This window comes from Quercus robur, chromosome 1, assembly GCF_932294415.1.
Source record: "Quercus robur chromosome 1, dhQueRobu3.1, whole genome shotgun sequence".
In the NCBI taxonomy this organism is placed as follows: domain Eukaryota; kingdom Viridiplantae; phylum Streptophyta; class Magnoliopsida; order Fagales; family Fagaceae; genus Quercus; species Quercus robur.
The window spans coordinates 24,202,544-24,218,733 of NC_065534.1; the positions used below are offsets into that span (position 1 = coordinate 24,202,544).

At 34.6% G+C, this 16,190-nt stretch overlaps 4 protein-coding genes across 4 annotated transcripts; 2 read left to right on the top strand and 2 right to left on the bottom strand.

Moving 5' to 3' along the window:
• Positions 1 to 673: 673 nt before the first annotated feature.
• LOC126690542 (uncharacterized) lies at positions 674 to 1,159 on the bottom strand. Its single transcript, XM_050385768.1, has one exon. It carries the CDS (start codon positions 1,157 to 1,159, stop codon positions 674 to 676), a length of 486 nt encoding a protein of 161 aa, XP_050241725.1.
• Positions 1,160 to 1,736: 577 nt separating this feature from the next.
• On the top strand, positions 1,737 to 4,062 carry LOC126726466 (50S ribosomal protein L17, chloroplastic). The gene is made up of 2 exons (XM_050431727.1): positions 1,737 to 2,039; positions 3,532 to 4,062. The coding sequence occupies exons 1-2, from the start codon at positions 1,823 to 1,825 to the stop codon at positions 3,939 to 3,941; spliced, it is 627 nt and encodes a 208-aa protein (XP_050287684.1). The 5' UTR covers positions 1,737 to 1,822; the 3' UTR covers positions 3,942 to 4,062.
• A 2,558-nt stretch (positions 4,063 to 6,620) lies between these two features.
• LOC126726473 (uncharacterized) lies at positions 6,621 to 9,257 on the top strand. Its single transcript, XM_050431739.1, has 3 exons — positions 6,621 to 6,974; positions 7,615 to 7,847; positions 8,779 to 9,257. Exons 1-3 carry the CDS (start codon positions 6,711 to 6,713, stop codon positions 8,972 to 8,974), a joined length of 693 nt encoding a protein of 230 aa, XP_050287696.1. The 5' UTR covers positions 6,621 to 6,710; the 3' UTR covers positions 8,975 to 9,257.
• A 3,063-nt stretch (positions 9,258 to 12,320) lies between these two features.
• LOC126726483 (cytochrome P450 714C2-like) lies at positions 12,321 to 16,009 on the bottom strand. Its single transcript, XM_050431747.1, has 5 exons — positions 15,615 to 16,009; positions 14,585 to 14,811; positions 14,209 to 14,462; positions 12,990 to 13,347; positions 12,321 to 12,880 (listed from the first exon to the last, which is right to left on the bottom strand). Exons 1-5 carry the CDS (start codon positions 15,901 to 15,903, stop codon positions 12,455 to 12,457), a joined length of 1,554 nt encoding a protein of 517 aa, XP_050287704.1. The 5' UTR covers positions 15,904 to 16,009; the 3' UTR covers positions 12,321 to 12,454.
• Positions 16,010 to 16,190: the final 181 nt, after the last annotated feature.

Below are 16,190 nucleotides of genomic sequence, written 5' to 3' on the forward strand. Positions count from 1 at the left end.
CTTCATCAATCTCGACAAGCTTAGAAAGGAAACAATCTTGCTGTACCGAATTAATAGGGGAATTAATAGGATCGGTTTCCTTTTGGGTGGGAATTAAACTTGGGTTTTGAAAGGAAAGGTTATCATTCCGTGCCTCATTTAAGTCTTTGTTTTTTCCCGTATCAGTGATTCCATTCTCCAACGGCTCAACATAATCATATGGCTGCTGAAAATCAGGTGAGCATTTATTCTATCCCTCTGTAACCGACTCCATTGATTACACCGTTGGTGAGTCCGTTTGAAATTTTTCCACAGCCGCCGGTACCGCATGATGTGGCTGAACCATCGTGCTGTGTACCTGAGTTTTCTTGGTATGTATCGGACTCTTAGGAATGGAAGAAGCACCCTTCATCATCTTCTTGTAAAAACCTGGTACAGTGACCACTGTTTTTTGTGCTCGACTAACTGGGGCTGCCCTCAACCAAGGCCCAAATTGCTTGTCTTCATCTTTAAGGGTACCTTCACTCTCTACCCAAGCTTCGCAGTCCCTATCGTCGTGGTTGAGACAGCCACACCAGTAGCAGATGTTTGGTAGGCGCTCGTATTTAAACGACACCCATAGTTCCTTCCCTTGCCCCATTGACACCTTTCTTCCACGACTTAAAGGAATAGTTATGTCCAGCCTAACCCAAACTCATACGAATCTGCCACCCTCCCCCTTTATTTCAAACTTCTTGATGACCGTTCCAACGTTACTGTAAATTCCTTCTGCCACCTTTTGGTTCATGAACCTCACAGGAATGTCATGTACTTGCACCCAGAAAGTAGTGCAATTGAACTGTAATTCTTCAATTGGCGTGTCCTTGTCATAGCGTTGCAACACCATGAGGTGTTTGTCAAAACTCCAAGGCTCATTGTCGAGAATAGTATTAACTTCAAGTTTACTATCAAAAATAAAAAGGACAATGTGATTACCCAAATTCTTGACTTTGAAACCGTTTTTTGATCTCCACAAAGGCTTAAAGGTCGAAGCTATTGCTTCCATATTCAGCGCTCGTCTTGTGAAGAATTTTGCTACAATGATGAATTCTGGTGTGGCCATTTCATCCTCAGGATCAAAAGTTGGCCCTTCTCTATCCGAGAGTGATAAACCATTGCAATGGTTTGTTAGTTCTTCCATGGCTAAAGTGTTTCCCTAACCCCCGAAAAAATTGTACCACAAACCTTAAGGAAAAACTTGTTATCCTAAGGGACAAAAGCACCTAATAGAAGGGACAAAAAAAATTCTACAGCCTAGGGGAAGCTCTGAGAGAGACTTTCACTAGAACAGAGAAACCCTAAGTTAATTACATATTTGATCCTTATTCTTTACACTATATTTTAATTTGGTCTCTAACCTTTCAATTGTATCAATTTAATTCCTAACTTTCCAATATTAAGTAAATTTAGTCATTATCGTAATTTCTTGGATGAAAATTTTTGACATAACAAATGACCAAAATAAAAAATTAGTTTATTGTCGCACAATTTTCATCCAAAAGATAACCGAAGTGACTAAATTGACACAATTATGAAAGGTTATGGACTAAATTAATACAATTAAAATGTTAGAAATCAAATTAAAATATGGTGAAAAAAATAAGAACCAAATTCGTAGCTTAGCCTTAATTAATTTAATATCCAATTTTACAAGTAAGACCGGACCGGAGCCGGTTTTGAAAACAACACTGATAAGGAGGAGATTGTGATGTAAGAGCGCTCTCTCTCTCTCTCTCTCTCTCTCTCCTCTTTATCTTTTACTTCTCTGGTTAGAACAGGGGGCATCGTTCAGTGCAGTCCAGGAATGGCGTCCTGCAGCAGCTGTGTAATAACTGGAAATACAAATAGATGGAGTATGGCATCTCTTAAATCAGCCCTTCCTCCTTCTTCATTACGCTTCCCAACCATGGCCGCCGCTACTTCATTTCAGTCCAAGCCCAAGCCCAAGTCCAAGCTGCTTCTCCGCTCTTTCAATGGCCTCGCTCCTCTTCAACCCTCTCTCTTCCCAACTTCTTGCCCAGGTACTTTTCATCATTACCCACTTTTTAAATTTTCATTTCCATTGTCTTCACTATGAGTTTTTTTTTTGACAATTACTATGTGATATTCAATTCTTGTGCTCTAGCCTCTAGTTTATTTTGTTTCCTGAGAATTTCAGAGGTAAAAATTGAAAAATTTGCCTGGTTGTGCATTGTGATTTGTTTGTCTTACCCATATAATGAGCAATCTCATTTGATATTTCTTATGTCATTTTTTTTAATGTTTTTTTATAATCAACTTACCACCAAATAAGTTTGCCTGATTGTTCATAGTCCAACATTGTGTTGATTTCTACATAATTCAAGTCGAAGTTGAACGCAAATTTTTTTGTTTGTTAATATTTCGCTAAAATGTGTACTTCCAACCAAAGTACTTGAACATTAGCCCGTTCATTTTCCACCTTAGTCCAATTGGACATCCTCAAATATACTTTCAAAAAAATAAAAAAAATAAAGTGAACTAAGAGTCATAACATACTGTAGACAATATTAGAAGGAGAAGAACAAAGGTGTTTACTTTTCTAGAAAGAATAACATAGATAAGAAGATAAATATTAATTGAAAAACAGAAGGGTGTTCTCCATCACTAAAAATAACAACTTAAATAATCATAAAGACATGAAAAAAGAGGTTCTTTGTTACTGAAATAGGGGCTAAAATAGAGAAGATGAGGTAGTCTAATAGAAAGAGGGAAGGGATTATAGGCACTAGTTGTTGATTCATGAAAAGCACAAAGGTCGCTTCTTGCTCTTGAAGTGTCCTAGAGGGTCGTGCTGGGTTTAATCTGCCAGTGGAAATTTCAATTTACCTTCTGTTTGGTGGTCATCCAAGTTTAAAATGTTGCCTCACTCCGGTCTAGTGGCTTAGGTGGTTGGCCAACTTCCCTAATTCCGCTTTGAGTTTCTCTCACTCTCAAAGAAACGATTTGGGCAACATTAGTCATAATTGCACTTTATCACTAATGACTTGCAGTTTGTGCTTATTACTTTTGAACTGGACTTGGCTAACTTGTAATTTGAACTTTTGTTGCTTGGCGTAGTGTAAGACAAGTCATGGGATATTGTGGGAGAGGGCTAAATAGGAGTGGAAGTGCGTAACTAAGGGATGCTTTAGGATATTATTTTATCTCCTACAAAGCTCCTCTAACCTTGCTGCCACCACCTACTATCCCTCTTTCTTCTAGTGTTTTTGGTTATTTCATTGCTCTTGCGCTCCTATGCCATGAATCATCCAATATGCATATTACTTGTTTAGTTTATGGTGACACAAACGTAGTGGGATATAATGATTTGGATGAATCATTTAATTATGCAAGAGAAAGTTGAGGTCTTTTAAATAAAATGTGGTTATTGTTACTACTGCCCTGTTAAATAACATGTGGTATACCTTAATCCTATAACAGACTATCTATGCAACATTTAGTTCCTCTTCCTGTTGGCTTGAAATACTTTTAAGCACTTGTCTCCTGGTGCAGAATTTACCAGCTTTGGTCATTGTTTTCCCACTATTGGCAATGGGGGTCGAGTCTTTGCTATGAGACATGGGAGGCGAGTACCCAAACTCAATAGGCCCCCTGACCAGCGTAAGGCACTAATTCGGGGCCTCACAACGCAGCTCCTTAAACATGGTCGCATCAAGACTACGAGAGCAAGAGCTAGTGCAGTGAGGAAGTATGTTGATAAGATGATCACATTGGCAAAAAATGGATCTCTTCATAAGAGGAGACAAGCTCTTGGCTTCATATACGAGAAGCAGATTGTCCATGCCTTATTTGCTGAGGCTCCGGAAAGGTATGGAGAGAGGAATGGAGGGTATACACGAATTCTCTTTACTTTGCCACGGCGAGGAGATAATGCTCCTATGGCCTACATTGAGCTTGTCTAGATTTTAAGTATATCTGCATGCAAACTATTACTTGGACCATTATTCTCATTTCATGCTTCTGTTAGGTAATATCTTGTGTAGTAACAAATGATCTAATGAATGGTTATTTGATTCTTGATAATTTTGAAGTTGCAATTTAGTCTTCGTATTGTTTTTCTTCAGCTTGTACGGTGCTTCTCGACTTATATTGTACGTCTCTTCAGCAGTTATTATTTGTCCCTCAGTTTCTAGTATAGTTCATTATTGTTGCTTTACTTTCTTCTTATATGTTCACTTGTAACATAAAACTCTTTGTACATGCATCACATATCCAAATGGATTTTCCCAATTGTATTATGAAGGGTTTTAGTTGAGAAAGTGATCTGCTAATTCTTGGTGTTGATACCTATATCAAATTATAAAGTGATCACTTCTCAACCAAAAAATAAAGGTGAATAAAAAGATTATAAAAAAGAGAGGAAGAAAACAAAAGGGAGTTGGGGATGATTTTTCTTTATTCTAATTTTTCATGAAGGGCCATTCCCATAGAACAAAGCAGTTTGACAAGAAGCCCAGCCCAGCATCGATCGCATGATCATGGATCCCAGTGATAAATTATCAAAGCAATTTCCACTGGAAAAAGCAACTTGTTTTTTCTACCGGGTATGGTTTGGTGATAAGAGTTCTCATATTGCTTCACATGATGCTTGACAAGAGTTGAATGATTTGAACAGTGACGCTTAAACGAATTTGTTGTGCCCACAATAAATGCTCCATCAAAGCCCCAGTGTACACGTGATATTATTTTTACCGTCACATGGCATGATGGAGACCCCTTTTTTATTCACAAAAAAAAAAAAAAAAAAAAAAAAAAAAAAACATGTTTTGTCTGAAATAAATAATTGAAAGAATTATAGTGTTGGGTCATTCCTGTTGGTTTCTGCTGCCCTGAGTATTGTGGGTTTCGGTTTAGGTATGATTTTGTCTCGCTTAAAATAGGTACAAGATTAGGGAAGTATAGCTGTGAAGTTGTTTGTAATGGTGAGTTCATTGATTCATTCGTTAACTAAACGTATCAAGCTTGCGCTTAAATTGCTTGTACTTAAAAGGTTCAGTTATTGAATGAATTAAACTTTGTTCAATATGTTTGTAAACACGAGTAATTCTTAGGTACTCACGGAGAATGGGGCTCCCTTCTCTCACATTCATGGTGGGGTCCATTCATTAAATTTATGATGAAGTCTACCATAAATGTGAGAGGAGGGAGCACCATTTCTTCATACTCTGAGAGTACCAAGAATTTTCTTGTAAACACTAAGATTATACTTTTGGTAATTAGTAAGGTGCAACTTAAAAATAAATTGTTAAAATATGCATTTTGGTTTTATTTTTCTTTAAAAGAATTGCTATTGAAAGTATATATAGTTAGTGAAATTTTAAAATATCACATGCAAATGATGCAATAATTAATATAGCCTATAAATATAGGCTTCTTATAACTTAACCAACTCAATGAACTTCTTCTCAAAAAAAAAAAAGAAAAAAAAACCAAGACAACGAAATTAATAATTTCGTTAATAAGCTTTTTAGTTCATTTGGGAAATTAAGAATAAACTTGAACATAATTTAGTTCAGTATAAAACTCGAGTTCACATTCAGCTTTAAAAAAAGAGTGACCAAATTTAAACATCTTAAAAAGCACCGGATCATCCAAGACGAAGGGAGACTTTGACCTTGGGCCCAAATATTTTAAAAAATATTAGTGTACATATATAGGTAATAATTTTGGCAATTTTGTTCTATAAAATTACATTTTGTTTCCCTTAACAATATCATTGATTATTTTAAGAGTAATATTATAGTACAAACATTTTTACAAATTGTTGAAGTAGTAAATTCTTATTGGTTTAAATTTGGACCACTACTTAGACCACTACTTATATCATTTTTGTACTTACTAATAATCACTCATTATATTAGCAATTTGTAAAAAAAATTTGTAACTCTAGTATTATTCTCATTTTAAAAGCCATAAAAAATTTTATAGATTTAAAATCTAAAACAAAATATACAAGCCTAAAAAAATTAGCCCAACAATAAAACAATTAGGTACAAGTAACCAATTTTATTCAAAATAAACAACCTGGTCCTTTAAAAAATTTTAAACTAAATAATTTTATCTTTCCTCAACAACATATTTACACATCAAAAATATAAATAAATAATACCTCTTAGTGGTTAGGTAGAAGAGTTGGAAGCCAGCAGCAACCACATGCAACCACCAATATTAACGGTTAAGCAGAAGAGTTGGAGGCCGGAGCAGCCACATGCAACCACCAATAAAGCCGCTTCTAATTTCAAGTTTTGGCTTTCGTAATGCTTATCATGTTTACAAGTTTGTAAGAAAGGGATATTTTGGTAAATTGGTTAATTTTCAATGGTTCACTACTAATTAATTAAATGAATTTTCAAAAATTGTCTTCAATTTCTGTGATGAATCATTAAAATGACTAAAAAGTAAATTGCCAACAAGAAGTTCATCATTGAAACAAAATTTCCCATTAATAATAATAAAAATATTTAAAATTAAATTAAAGAGAATAATTGGAGTTAAAAAAAAAAAAAAAAAGGAAAAAAAAGAAGAAAAGAAAAACAAAAACAAAAGCAAGAAGAAGATAATAACTGGATAATAAGATAGATTCTGTTATCCTATGTATGTCTCGGTCTTTTGGTCGTCTTTGTGAGCCTTTTGCTTAGATAATTTTACAAGTAGCGGTGAAGGAGAGAAATATGTTAAGTGTGACGAGTCTCTCTCTGGGCTCTCGAGCTTCCATGGTAATTCAGGTTCCCACTCCAACCCAAACCCAACACAGTGGTGCTTCTGCTTTTTCTCTTGGTAAAGGGAGTACAAGCAGACGCAGCGGCTATTGTTCACCACTGGGATTTCTGTCTCTTGGCAATTCTAGTAGCTGCACCACCTTATCTTCCTCTGTTAAGACAGCAGTTGCAGCTGTCGACTCCGATCAACTCAGTTCTTCCAATACTGCTGACAAGGTCTCTTCTTCTGTTACCCATTGTGCTTCTTGTTTATCTTTTTACTAATCAACTAGGAAAGTCTCAGCTCCTCATGTATTTTATGTATTTCTTTCGCAGATCCTGAAATATCAGAAACATATATATATAAGCATTTTGTGTTTGTATTTGCATGTGGGTGTTCATACATTGATTTTCCTATATTAGCTTTCGGTAATATTTTTTCATACATTTTGATTTAGTCATATACCTGTGCGGCTGTGCTGTAAGCAGATGCTCTAAAGTCCAAACATAATATATTGGGCAAAACTTAGGTACAATTCCTTAGGTGCTATATATTAGGTTCTCCAATTTAATTCAACAATGTGTTTGCATTGGCCAGTAAGTCATTTAGCTGAATTTAATTGTGGAAAAAATGACATTGCTTGCACTGCATTGTTCAATATAACCATGTGATTGAGTTTAATTAGGGAACCAAATGAACAACACCTATGAAACTGTACTTAGTTTTGCTTTAATTTCCCTCTCCCTCTTAACACATAACTGACCATAACCCAATTCACTCGGTTTATCTGTTCAGCAACAAATCATCTCACTTAACATGCGAGATGACCAAAACGCTGCATTTAATTTGGTTTTACTTTCTTATATTTCCATACAGGAACAAGCAAACAAATATTATTTTGTTGTTGCAAACGCAAAATTCATGCTGGATGAAGAGGAGCATTTCCAGGAGCTTTTGTCTGAGCGGCTGCGTCTCTATGGGGAGCGTAACAAAGAGCAGGACTTCTGGCTTGTGATTGAGCCAAAGTTCTTGGATAAATTCCCTAACATTACTAAGAGATTACGGAGACCCGCTGTTGCTCTGGTTTCAACCAATGGTCTCTGGATCACGTAAGAATTCCACTGCTCAACTGCCTACTAAGTGCTAATTACTACTGTTCTTTGTTCCTTTCCCCTACCTTTTATAGAACTCCCACATAGATAGTTGAAAATGCTTTGAATTTCTAGAATTACATCAGTATCATGCTCTTGAAATCAAGATAACAAATGTAGGGGATACTTGCAAAGGATATTAAAAACTGCAGTTGGTAAGCTGTTTGATTGTTTGCTTGCAGTAGACCGTAGGTTGCAGATGCTTGTGATGTTTTATGCTATTGCAGTATAGAGATTCTTAGTCCAGGTTTCCACCAAGCATATCTACTTCTTTTTTCTTCTTTTCCCTTCTTGTTAAGTGAGCAATTGATGATTTCAGCCAAGTGCCTGGGTGTGTGGCAAGTTTTTCTCAATGTTTCACTTGTTTTTTGCTAAACAAAAATGGTGAGGATACCAATTGTGGCTACCCTACCTAGGCTTGACCATAATAGCTCCTCTACCTACTGAGGAACCAATGCTTGAGGGGCCTAGATAGGGATGGGAGGCTGCAAGTACTCCCTCAATTGAGTTGAGCCTTAGTATGATCTCAATCCCACCCGCAGCATTACTGGTTTAAGGCAGTGGGGGCTAAATCCTAATTGTCCCTAAGCTGAACCAATGGCATTCCATCACCCTGAAGGTTTCAACTCAAGACTTACCTCATACCAAGACCCTAATCAGTGGGCCATGACTCTGGGTGCTAACTTTTCACTTGTTTTACTGATATAATTTGGAGACTCCATAGTTCCAAAATAAATAATGTAATGATAATTGTATAATTTTTTCCAAATTTATTTATTGATAACACTAGTGCATTGGAAATCACCCTCCCCACCCTTGTATAAAATAAAAAACAGTTATCTTTTCTTGCTCACCATTTATCTCTGCCCGTAATCACTTGGTTTGGCAGGTTCATGAAATTAAGACTGGATCGAGTTTTATCAGAAAGCTTCAGCGCTGAAAGTCTTGAAGAAGCATTAGCCTCAAATCCTACCAATCTAGAGTTTGAGAAACCAGAAAATTGGGTGGCACCTTACCCGAAGTATGAATCAGGGTGGTGGAAGCCCTTCTTGCCCCCTGGATTAAAAGAGGAAGTCAAAGTATAAAAACATACTTCCTTTTTGACCAAGCCTTTTACATTTTCCTCATCAATTTGGATTTTTCATCATGTATTGCTGACTAACAGTTGAAGTTGGTGAGGTTTGCATACTACTCTGTAAGATAGTGCTGACACTTTGTAATTTAGTTTTGAAGGTTACCACCTCAGGAGGTGAGATTTAGGAGTTGCATTTGAGATTGTGATAGAGTGGTAAGCATAAATTAGCATTTTCTATGTTAAGTCAATATAATAAAAGTTCTGCAAGTGAATGAAGTGGTGCATCTTGACAATTGGTTTGAGTCCATATCAACTTTTAAGGCTTACATTTGATCTCCTGTATGGGTGAGGCTTGGTGATGGGAGAAGCACTTCCTGCTAATAAATTGGCCTTGGGTCCTTATACTTGATGCTTTAAGATTATAAGGCCTGCACAAAAAGCTGCCTTTCACTTTTTAAGATTTTTGTGCCTCTTATAAATCAACTAAAATGTATGATATATATTTGCCATTGAAACATACTTAAAGCCTTCTCTCTCTCTCAATAAGAAACACATACTTGACCTCATTATGATTGGGAGCATACTTCTTGTGAATGAGACCATACCTCTCACTATTCATGTCTGCCATATTCTCTGCTTTTGGCAATATTATAGGAATGCTTATAGAAAATGTGAAGACTTCCCAGCTTCAGAGGCTGACTGCCCTTTTGAAGGTTTGTCAGTTCATTAGTTTGGCAGCCTAGGCAATTGAAATTTGTATCTGCTCAAAAAATTGATTATAAGAAAACCTCCATCCATTCAAAATTATGCATTTTTGCTTGTAAATTTTTTTACATTTTTTTCTCTTAAAGAATTTTTTTAAAAAAAATACCTTCTGTGACATCAAATGAGAGGCAGGGCAATGGATGGATCCACATGAAGAAAAAGGTGTTCAAGAAACTTCACAAATCGGCAGAGGTACTAACCTTCCCTGGTTTTGGAGTTTCAGTAGAACATTTCCATCCTTGTAAATAGTCCTGCATGTTATCCTAGTAAAAATTAAGTTAAGGATACCCTTGTTAACAAAAAAAAGAGAGTAAGAAAAAACAGATGCAGTACTTATCTTGCTAACTTGTTGAGCAGGTGACAGGATCATGCTTTAAGTACTAATCATAAAGATAATTGTCAGTGAAATTAAAAATGGTTGGTATGGTACGAATGATGATCTTCTTTTTATTTGGAACTAGCCAAAATGAATAGATAGAGAGAAAATATGGTAGATTCCACCCCTCCCCTTAACTATGACACAGTTGTAATATATTCTGTAAACTTTGAAAGCAAGTAATATCCCTATGATCTATTGGTAACTAGCTTATGATCGCTTCTTTGCCCCTCAACATTAACAGAAAATTCAAATTTCTGTTAGACATTTAATTAAAATTTTTTTTTTCTATTTAATTTGACAAAACTATAATGGTATGGAACAAAATGCTTATTACCAATAAATCATAGAGGACATTACTCAGTTTTAAGTTTAGGGGGAAATGCAATTGTACCATAGTTAAGGGGAAGGTGCAATTAGCCCAAAGAAAATAAAAATAAAAATAATATATATGATGCTTCAAAGCATAGTAGTAAATTTATGCAAATTACTTTGTCTTCCCTTGCATTGTTTTCCTCAACCAAATAGAGGAATTTGTATATCTATTATATATGCAATGCTTCAAGGGTGTAGTACTAAGTTTATATTACAATTTCTTCCCTTCCATTATTTTTTTTCAAACAAACAAAGGAAATTCATATCTCTTGTTTCTACATTTTTTCCCCGCTTTGCTGTCATTCCTATATGCTGGAGCTCATATTTTTTAACATGCATCAATAGAGTGGACCATGAGATTGAACAATAACCAAGCTATTTCACCAAGCCTTTTACTTTTCTCTTTCCAAAAGAAAATTAAAAAGAAAGAATAAAAATGTAGAAACCGTAGCATTTATAAGTGCTCCAAATTTATGATCCCTTTGTTTCGAGGAAACGTTTTCTAAAAATCTAGAATTTTTTTTTTTTTAATGGAAAATGACTTGATTTTCAAGAAACATTTTATGAAGAACTAACTCATTTTCATGTGTTTTGTTATGACTATGAAAATGTGTCATAATACATTTTTGTTGTTGTTAGTATCTCACGAAAAATTATCAATATTTCTTGTAATTCCAAAACATCATATGAACGAGAAATTTTATTCATGAAAATAGGCCTAAATTAGGATAATATTTTCTATTTTTGGGTGTTTGATAGTCTCAAATAAGAAAAAAAAAAAGAAAGCCTCAAAGTCAGAATCCATGTGAAAAGTGAGAAAACAAGTTATTTGAGCAAAAAAAAATCATTTGGAAAAACATCAACGGTCAATTTGTGGAGGGAGAGGAGAGACAAATTACTATTGGGAGATTTTATTTTCCTGAGTCGTTTGAACAGTGGTGGCTTTAGGATTTTTTTTGTAGGGGGTCAGCAGTGGTAGAGTTAGGAATTTGTCATGAGGGGCAAGTAAAAAAATAAAATAATTAATTTTTTTATATGTACAACTTCCATATCATATACATTATACAATAATCTAAAATAGTATTCTAAATATAATTTGGTATAAATATTAGTAAGACAACAACTATTGAATACATAAAAATAACTAATCATACACGTACCTAGTCTCTTGGAGTTGGACTAAAGTTAAATGTGATTTCAGTAAAACAACCATTGAAATGCACAAAAATAATAAGCCAAATTTTTATGTATTTCAATTGTTGTTTTACTGATATCATAGGAATAGAATATCAGTAAAACAACCATTGAAATGCACAAAAATAATAAATTTGAAGTTTAGAAAGTTTAGTTTTACTAAAGAAAATTTAAGAAAACATAAGCCACTATGACACAAGGTAGAAGAATATGGCCCATCTTTTAAAAAAAAGAACAATATTAACTAAACACACTTTAAAGTTTGAACATGCAAAAAACAATTGAGATAGAAAGTGTAAATAAAAATATGCATTTGTAGAGACAACAAAAAACAATGAAAATACCTAAAGAAATTGTTGAATTTTTAGAGAGACTTGATGATGCTTATATGCAATATAAAAAGAAAAGGGAGGCCAGATGAGAAAATTTTTATGCAATAGAATACCTCGTTGGTTAAGCGAGTCTACTTCAAGATGATTAATCTTAATATATATTATTTTCAACAAATTTCAGACAACAAATTATATATTATATCACATTATAAAATAATTACATATTTCGTGCATCGTGCAATTTCATGAATAGTTTCCACAACGATGCGAAGACCTTATTTTTTTGACTTTTCTTGCAAATTCAACAAGTCTAATGAGAAAAAAGAAGCAGAAGATCTTATTCATTATTTCAAGCCTATTGTCCCATGAGAAGTTAGTACACTAAATAAAACAGGTATATATTATTTATTTACTTTATTATTGGACCAACCCAAACACAATTCATGGCTCACAACTTCCTCACCAAGAGATCTACTCCATGTTCAGGCTCTAGAACCAACCTGAGAACAGGTCCATGGGTGTATTTGGGAGAGAGAGAAAAGGCGAAGTTGGACAAAATGAGAGAGATAAGTATCTTGAGTTCAACCGTAGCCAAGTTCTGTCCAAGACACACTCGAGGCCCAACTCCAAATGGCATGTACAGGTGTGGAAGCTTGCAAGCACCTGTAATTCCATTTTCAAATCTATCTGGGTTGAACTTGAATGCATCTGGTCCCCATATGTCCGGATCAGTATGCAATGTACACACCATGTTCCAGATGTTAACACCTTTTGGGACAGTAATGTCCCCGAATTTCATGTCCTTGAAGACCTCCCTTGACATAATTGTTACTGGAGGGTAAAGTCGCAATGATTCATTAATCACCATCGTTAGCTGCAGATGCAAATTGATATATGGGGTTAGAAATATGTCTACATTCTCTATGCATGCATAAGCATCTATATTGGTGTAAAATTTTAAGTAGTACTAGTCGTTACAAGACCTGTTTCATCTTACGAATCGTATCAGCATTAGGAATACCACCTCCACAAACACTGAGAGCCTCGGCACGAACACGTTCTTGCCATTCTTGATTTGAAGCCAACAACATGAGGCACCATGTGGCAGAAACTGCAGTGGTTTCAAACCCAGCCAAATATATGTTCTTGCAGTTGTCAACGATGAAGCGGTCTGTTTCCTCCTGGCTCAAGTTACTATCCCGGGCGCCCTCAAGAACCATTTGTAATAAATCTTTCTCATTAGCATCAACTTTTGTTCTCTCCTTCACTACCTCTAGTATCAAATTGCGGATCTCCTTTTCTAACGCCCATTTTTCCCTATTGCCTTTTGTGGGGAGATATCTGTAACATACAAATAAGTTGAAATGAGTCATTTTTTTTTTTCAATATTTAGTTAGAGAAAAGCTTTCGTCACATATGCTGCCCTTCGTTTGAAAAGGATTCATTCATGATTCAAATTAAGTATTATAAATTTAAAGATGTCTTCAAACATTCAGTGTCACTTCAAAATCTTTTTTTATATAAAATTTCTTGAATTATATAAAATTTACATAATAAATCATGTTAAAGACATGTTTTAAGTGTGTGTATATGTATGAATTATTTTGTGGATTTAAATTTTAATGATATATTTAGAATGACCCTCCTAAAAAAAAATATTATAACTTTGCCACTAACTTAGATGCATGGATACCTGATATGTATTATACTAGATACTTTTAAGATACTTCTACATGTTTGTCCCAATTGTTTTATTTTTGTCTTTTTTTTTTTTTTTTTTTTTTTTTTTTTAAGAAAAAACAAAAGCTTGGATATGGTTCTAACCCAACCCCTTAATAGTGAGAGATAGATCAACCTCATAAGAATTTTTATTATATTTTTTATATATTAGTTTCAATATTAAATACTTATCTAACTAGTTATCTTTTTTTTTTTTAAGAAAATTTTGTTTGGATCTTGACTTGTATTCTACACATCATAGATTCACTTTATCATCTACTATTACTCTGAAATTAATATATGTTAAAAATATATAACTAAATATATTTAATAAGTAAGTAATATAAATATCTCCACCATATCATATTCTAGATTTTTAAGAACTGTTGTATGACCTATCTCGTATTGCATCATACCCGTACCATACCCATACTTGTGCATCTTTGCCACTTACTATGAATTTAATAGAAGTAAAGTTCATACCTCATAGCAGGGAGCTGACCCACTATACCTATACCATACTTGGACATGGCCTCCTGGAGAAGTCTCAGCTTTAAGAAAATCTCTTCCCCTTTGGAATAGTTGCTGCCAAAACAGGCTTTCGAGATAACATCTCCAGAGAAACTTCTCATATACTGATCGATTTTTATGTCTGCAGTTCCACCCTGTGTCTCAATCATACTCTTCCATGAGTCTACCACTGTGATTGCAGACTCGGTAATTATGTTCACCATTCCCTACAAGGTTTTAGGATCACATAAATAGCTAACTGGTTATTTTAGCAATTAAAAAAAAAAAAAAAAAAGAATTACCATGCTAGAGGTAAACAAAATTGTTGGTTGAAATAATGATTATATACCTTAACCTTCTCCATGTATAATTCAGGTGCAAGGATTTTCCTCTGATGTGCCCAGACAGCCCCATTTGAAGTTAAAACGCCCTGTCCGAGCAATGGTCCAAGCACTTGGTGTTGATATGATGCCTTTCCCAAGTCGAAGGATGTGCATGTGGTTATCTCCCTCACTATGTCAGGTTGGGTCACGAATAATATTTGTGAGTTCCCAAGAGAACAGGTAAATAGTTCACCTGTTTAAACATACATCAAATGGAAATGCTTTAATTTTTTTTTTTTTTGATAAGGGAAATGCTTTAATTAGTTATAAGTATATGTTGACTAATTTTAGGATCATACCCTTTTTCACAATTAACTTATGTGATAGATTGTGATTAATTGTTTGTTTTTTTTATTCATATATATAGGCTCATCACTTTTTCTTCATCTTGTACTAACACTACCATATTAAAGTTGTGGGAAAGTTATGACATAAAAGGGTGTGGTTTTAAATTTTTTCATACATATATATATATATATACTATAGTAGAATTCATAATAGTTTTAACATTTGTTAATATTATAATTATTGTTATTATTGTTAACATAAAATATTCAAAAAGGGAGGCATGAATTGTGGGAACCCAAAATGCCAAAAGATCTCGAGTAGGGTGAGGTGGGGAAAGAACTAAAACCTGATGGAGTCCCGCATCTCCTAGCTAGGGGGATCTTATATGGAAACCTTGGACTCTAATTAATATGACGCGTTTTTAAGCCGTGAGGTCTGTGTAATCAAAGCAAACAATATCATACATGCCAATAATGAGTTATGGCGTGACAAGCAATGAAGCAAACAATATCATGCATGGCAGTAATGAGTTTTGGTGACATGAATGATAGAGAGATGATAATGATAGCGTAGTAAAAAAAAATTTAACATTTTTTTATATTATAATTACTGTCATTGTTGTTAACATAAAATATTCAAAAAGGAAGGCAAATGTAGATGATAGAGATGATGATGACAGTGATGACATGATATTGATGAATGAAATACCATATTGCTTCCTCCATTTATCAAAGAAGCCAAAGAGAGAAGCAGCACAATTATGGGAGACAGGGGGTTCGCCGGTGTGAGCCTTCACTGCGGTGGATTGGCCCAACTTCATCTCCATAGCATTTCCGAGTAGTAAACTTGGTGGTGGTCCGCTGATGCCTTGCTTGCTTAGCAAAGATCTAAGCCTCCTTGGCTTCGCCACCAGCGCATTATACAAGAGTTGTAACAATCCAATGAAACCAAGCACTGCAAGGGAAATGCATGTCTTTGTATCAAATTGCAGCTCCATGGACCAAGTCTTTTCTTTTTCACCCTTTCTCTATATTCCTCTCTACTCCATGAACCTAGTATTTTCCTGCTCTCCCTTTCTCTCTTTTCCTATTTATTACTTAAATGTTATACTTTCAAAAAGTGGATTGGTGGTGGAACATAAAAAGTGGGAGATAGAAATGTTGAACCCCTGACTTTGTGAGAAATACAAAAATTTGGGTGAACAAAAATAAGAGTAATGCTACATTCATAACATTTTTTATAATAATTTCATAACAAATTCAATGTAGTAAGTTGTTATTAATT

Coding starts and splice junctions, on each gene's coding strand:
- LOC126726483 (XM_050431747.1), bottom strand. CDS start 15,903: ATGGAGCTGCAATTTGATACAAAGACATGCATTTCCCTTGCAGTGCTT. Junction 14,463..14,584: donor TATACATGGAGAAGGTTAAG/GTATATAATCAT, acceptor AAAACCTTGTAG/GGAATGGTGAACATAATTAC. Junction 13,348..14,208: donor GGTCAGCTCCCTGCTATGAG/GTATGAACTTTA, acceptor TGTATGTTACAG/ATATCTCCCCACAAAAGGCA.
- LOC126690542 (XM_050385768.1), bottom strand. CDS start 1,159: ATGGAAGAACTAACAAACCATTGCAATGGTTTATCACTCTCGGATAGA.
- LOC126726466 (XM_050431727.1), top strand. CDS start 1,823: ATGGCGTCCTGCAGCAGCTGTGTAATAACTGGAAATACAAATAGATGG. Junction 2,040..3,531: donor CTTCCCAACTTCTTGCCCAG/GTACTTTTCATC, acceptor CTCCTGGTGCAG/AATTTACCAGCTTTGGTCAT.
- LOC126726473 (XM_050431739.1), top strand. CDS start 6,711: ATGTTAAGTGTGACGAGTCTCTCTCTGGGCTCTCGAGCTTCCATGGTA. Junction 6,975..7,614: donor CTTCCAATACTGCTGACAAG/GTCTCTTCTTCT, acceptor ATTTCCATACAG/GAACAAGCAAACAAATATTA. Junction 7,848..8,778: donor ACCAATGGTCTCTGGATCAC/GTAAGAATTCCA, acceptor TTGGTTTGGCAG/GTTCATGAAATTAAGACTGG.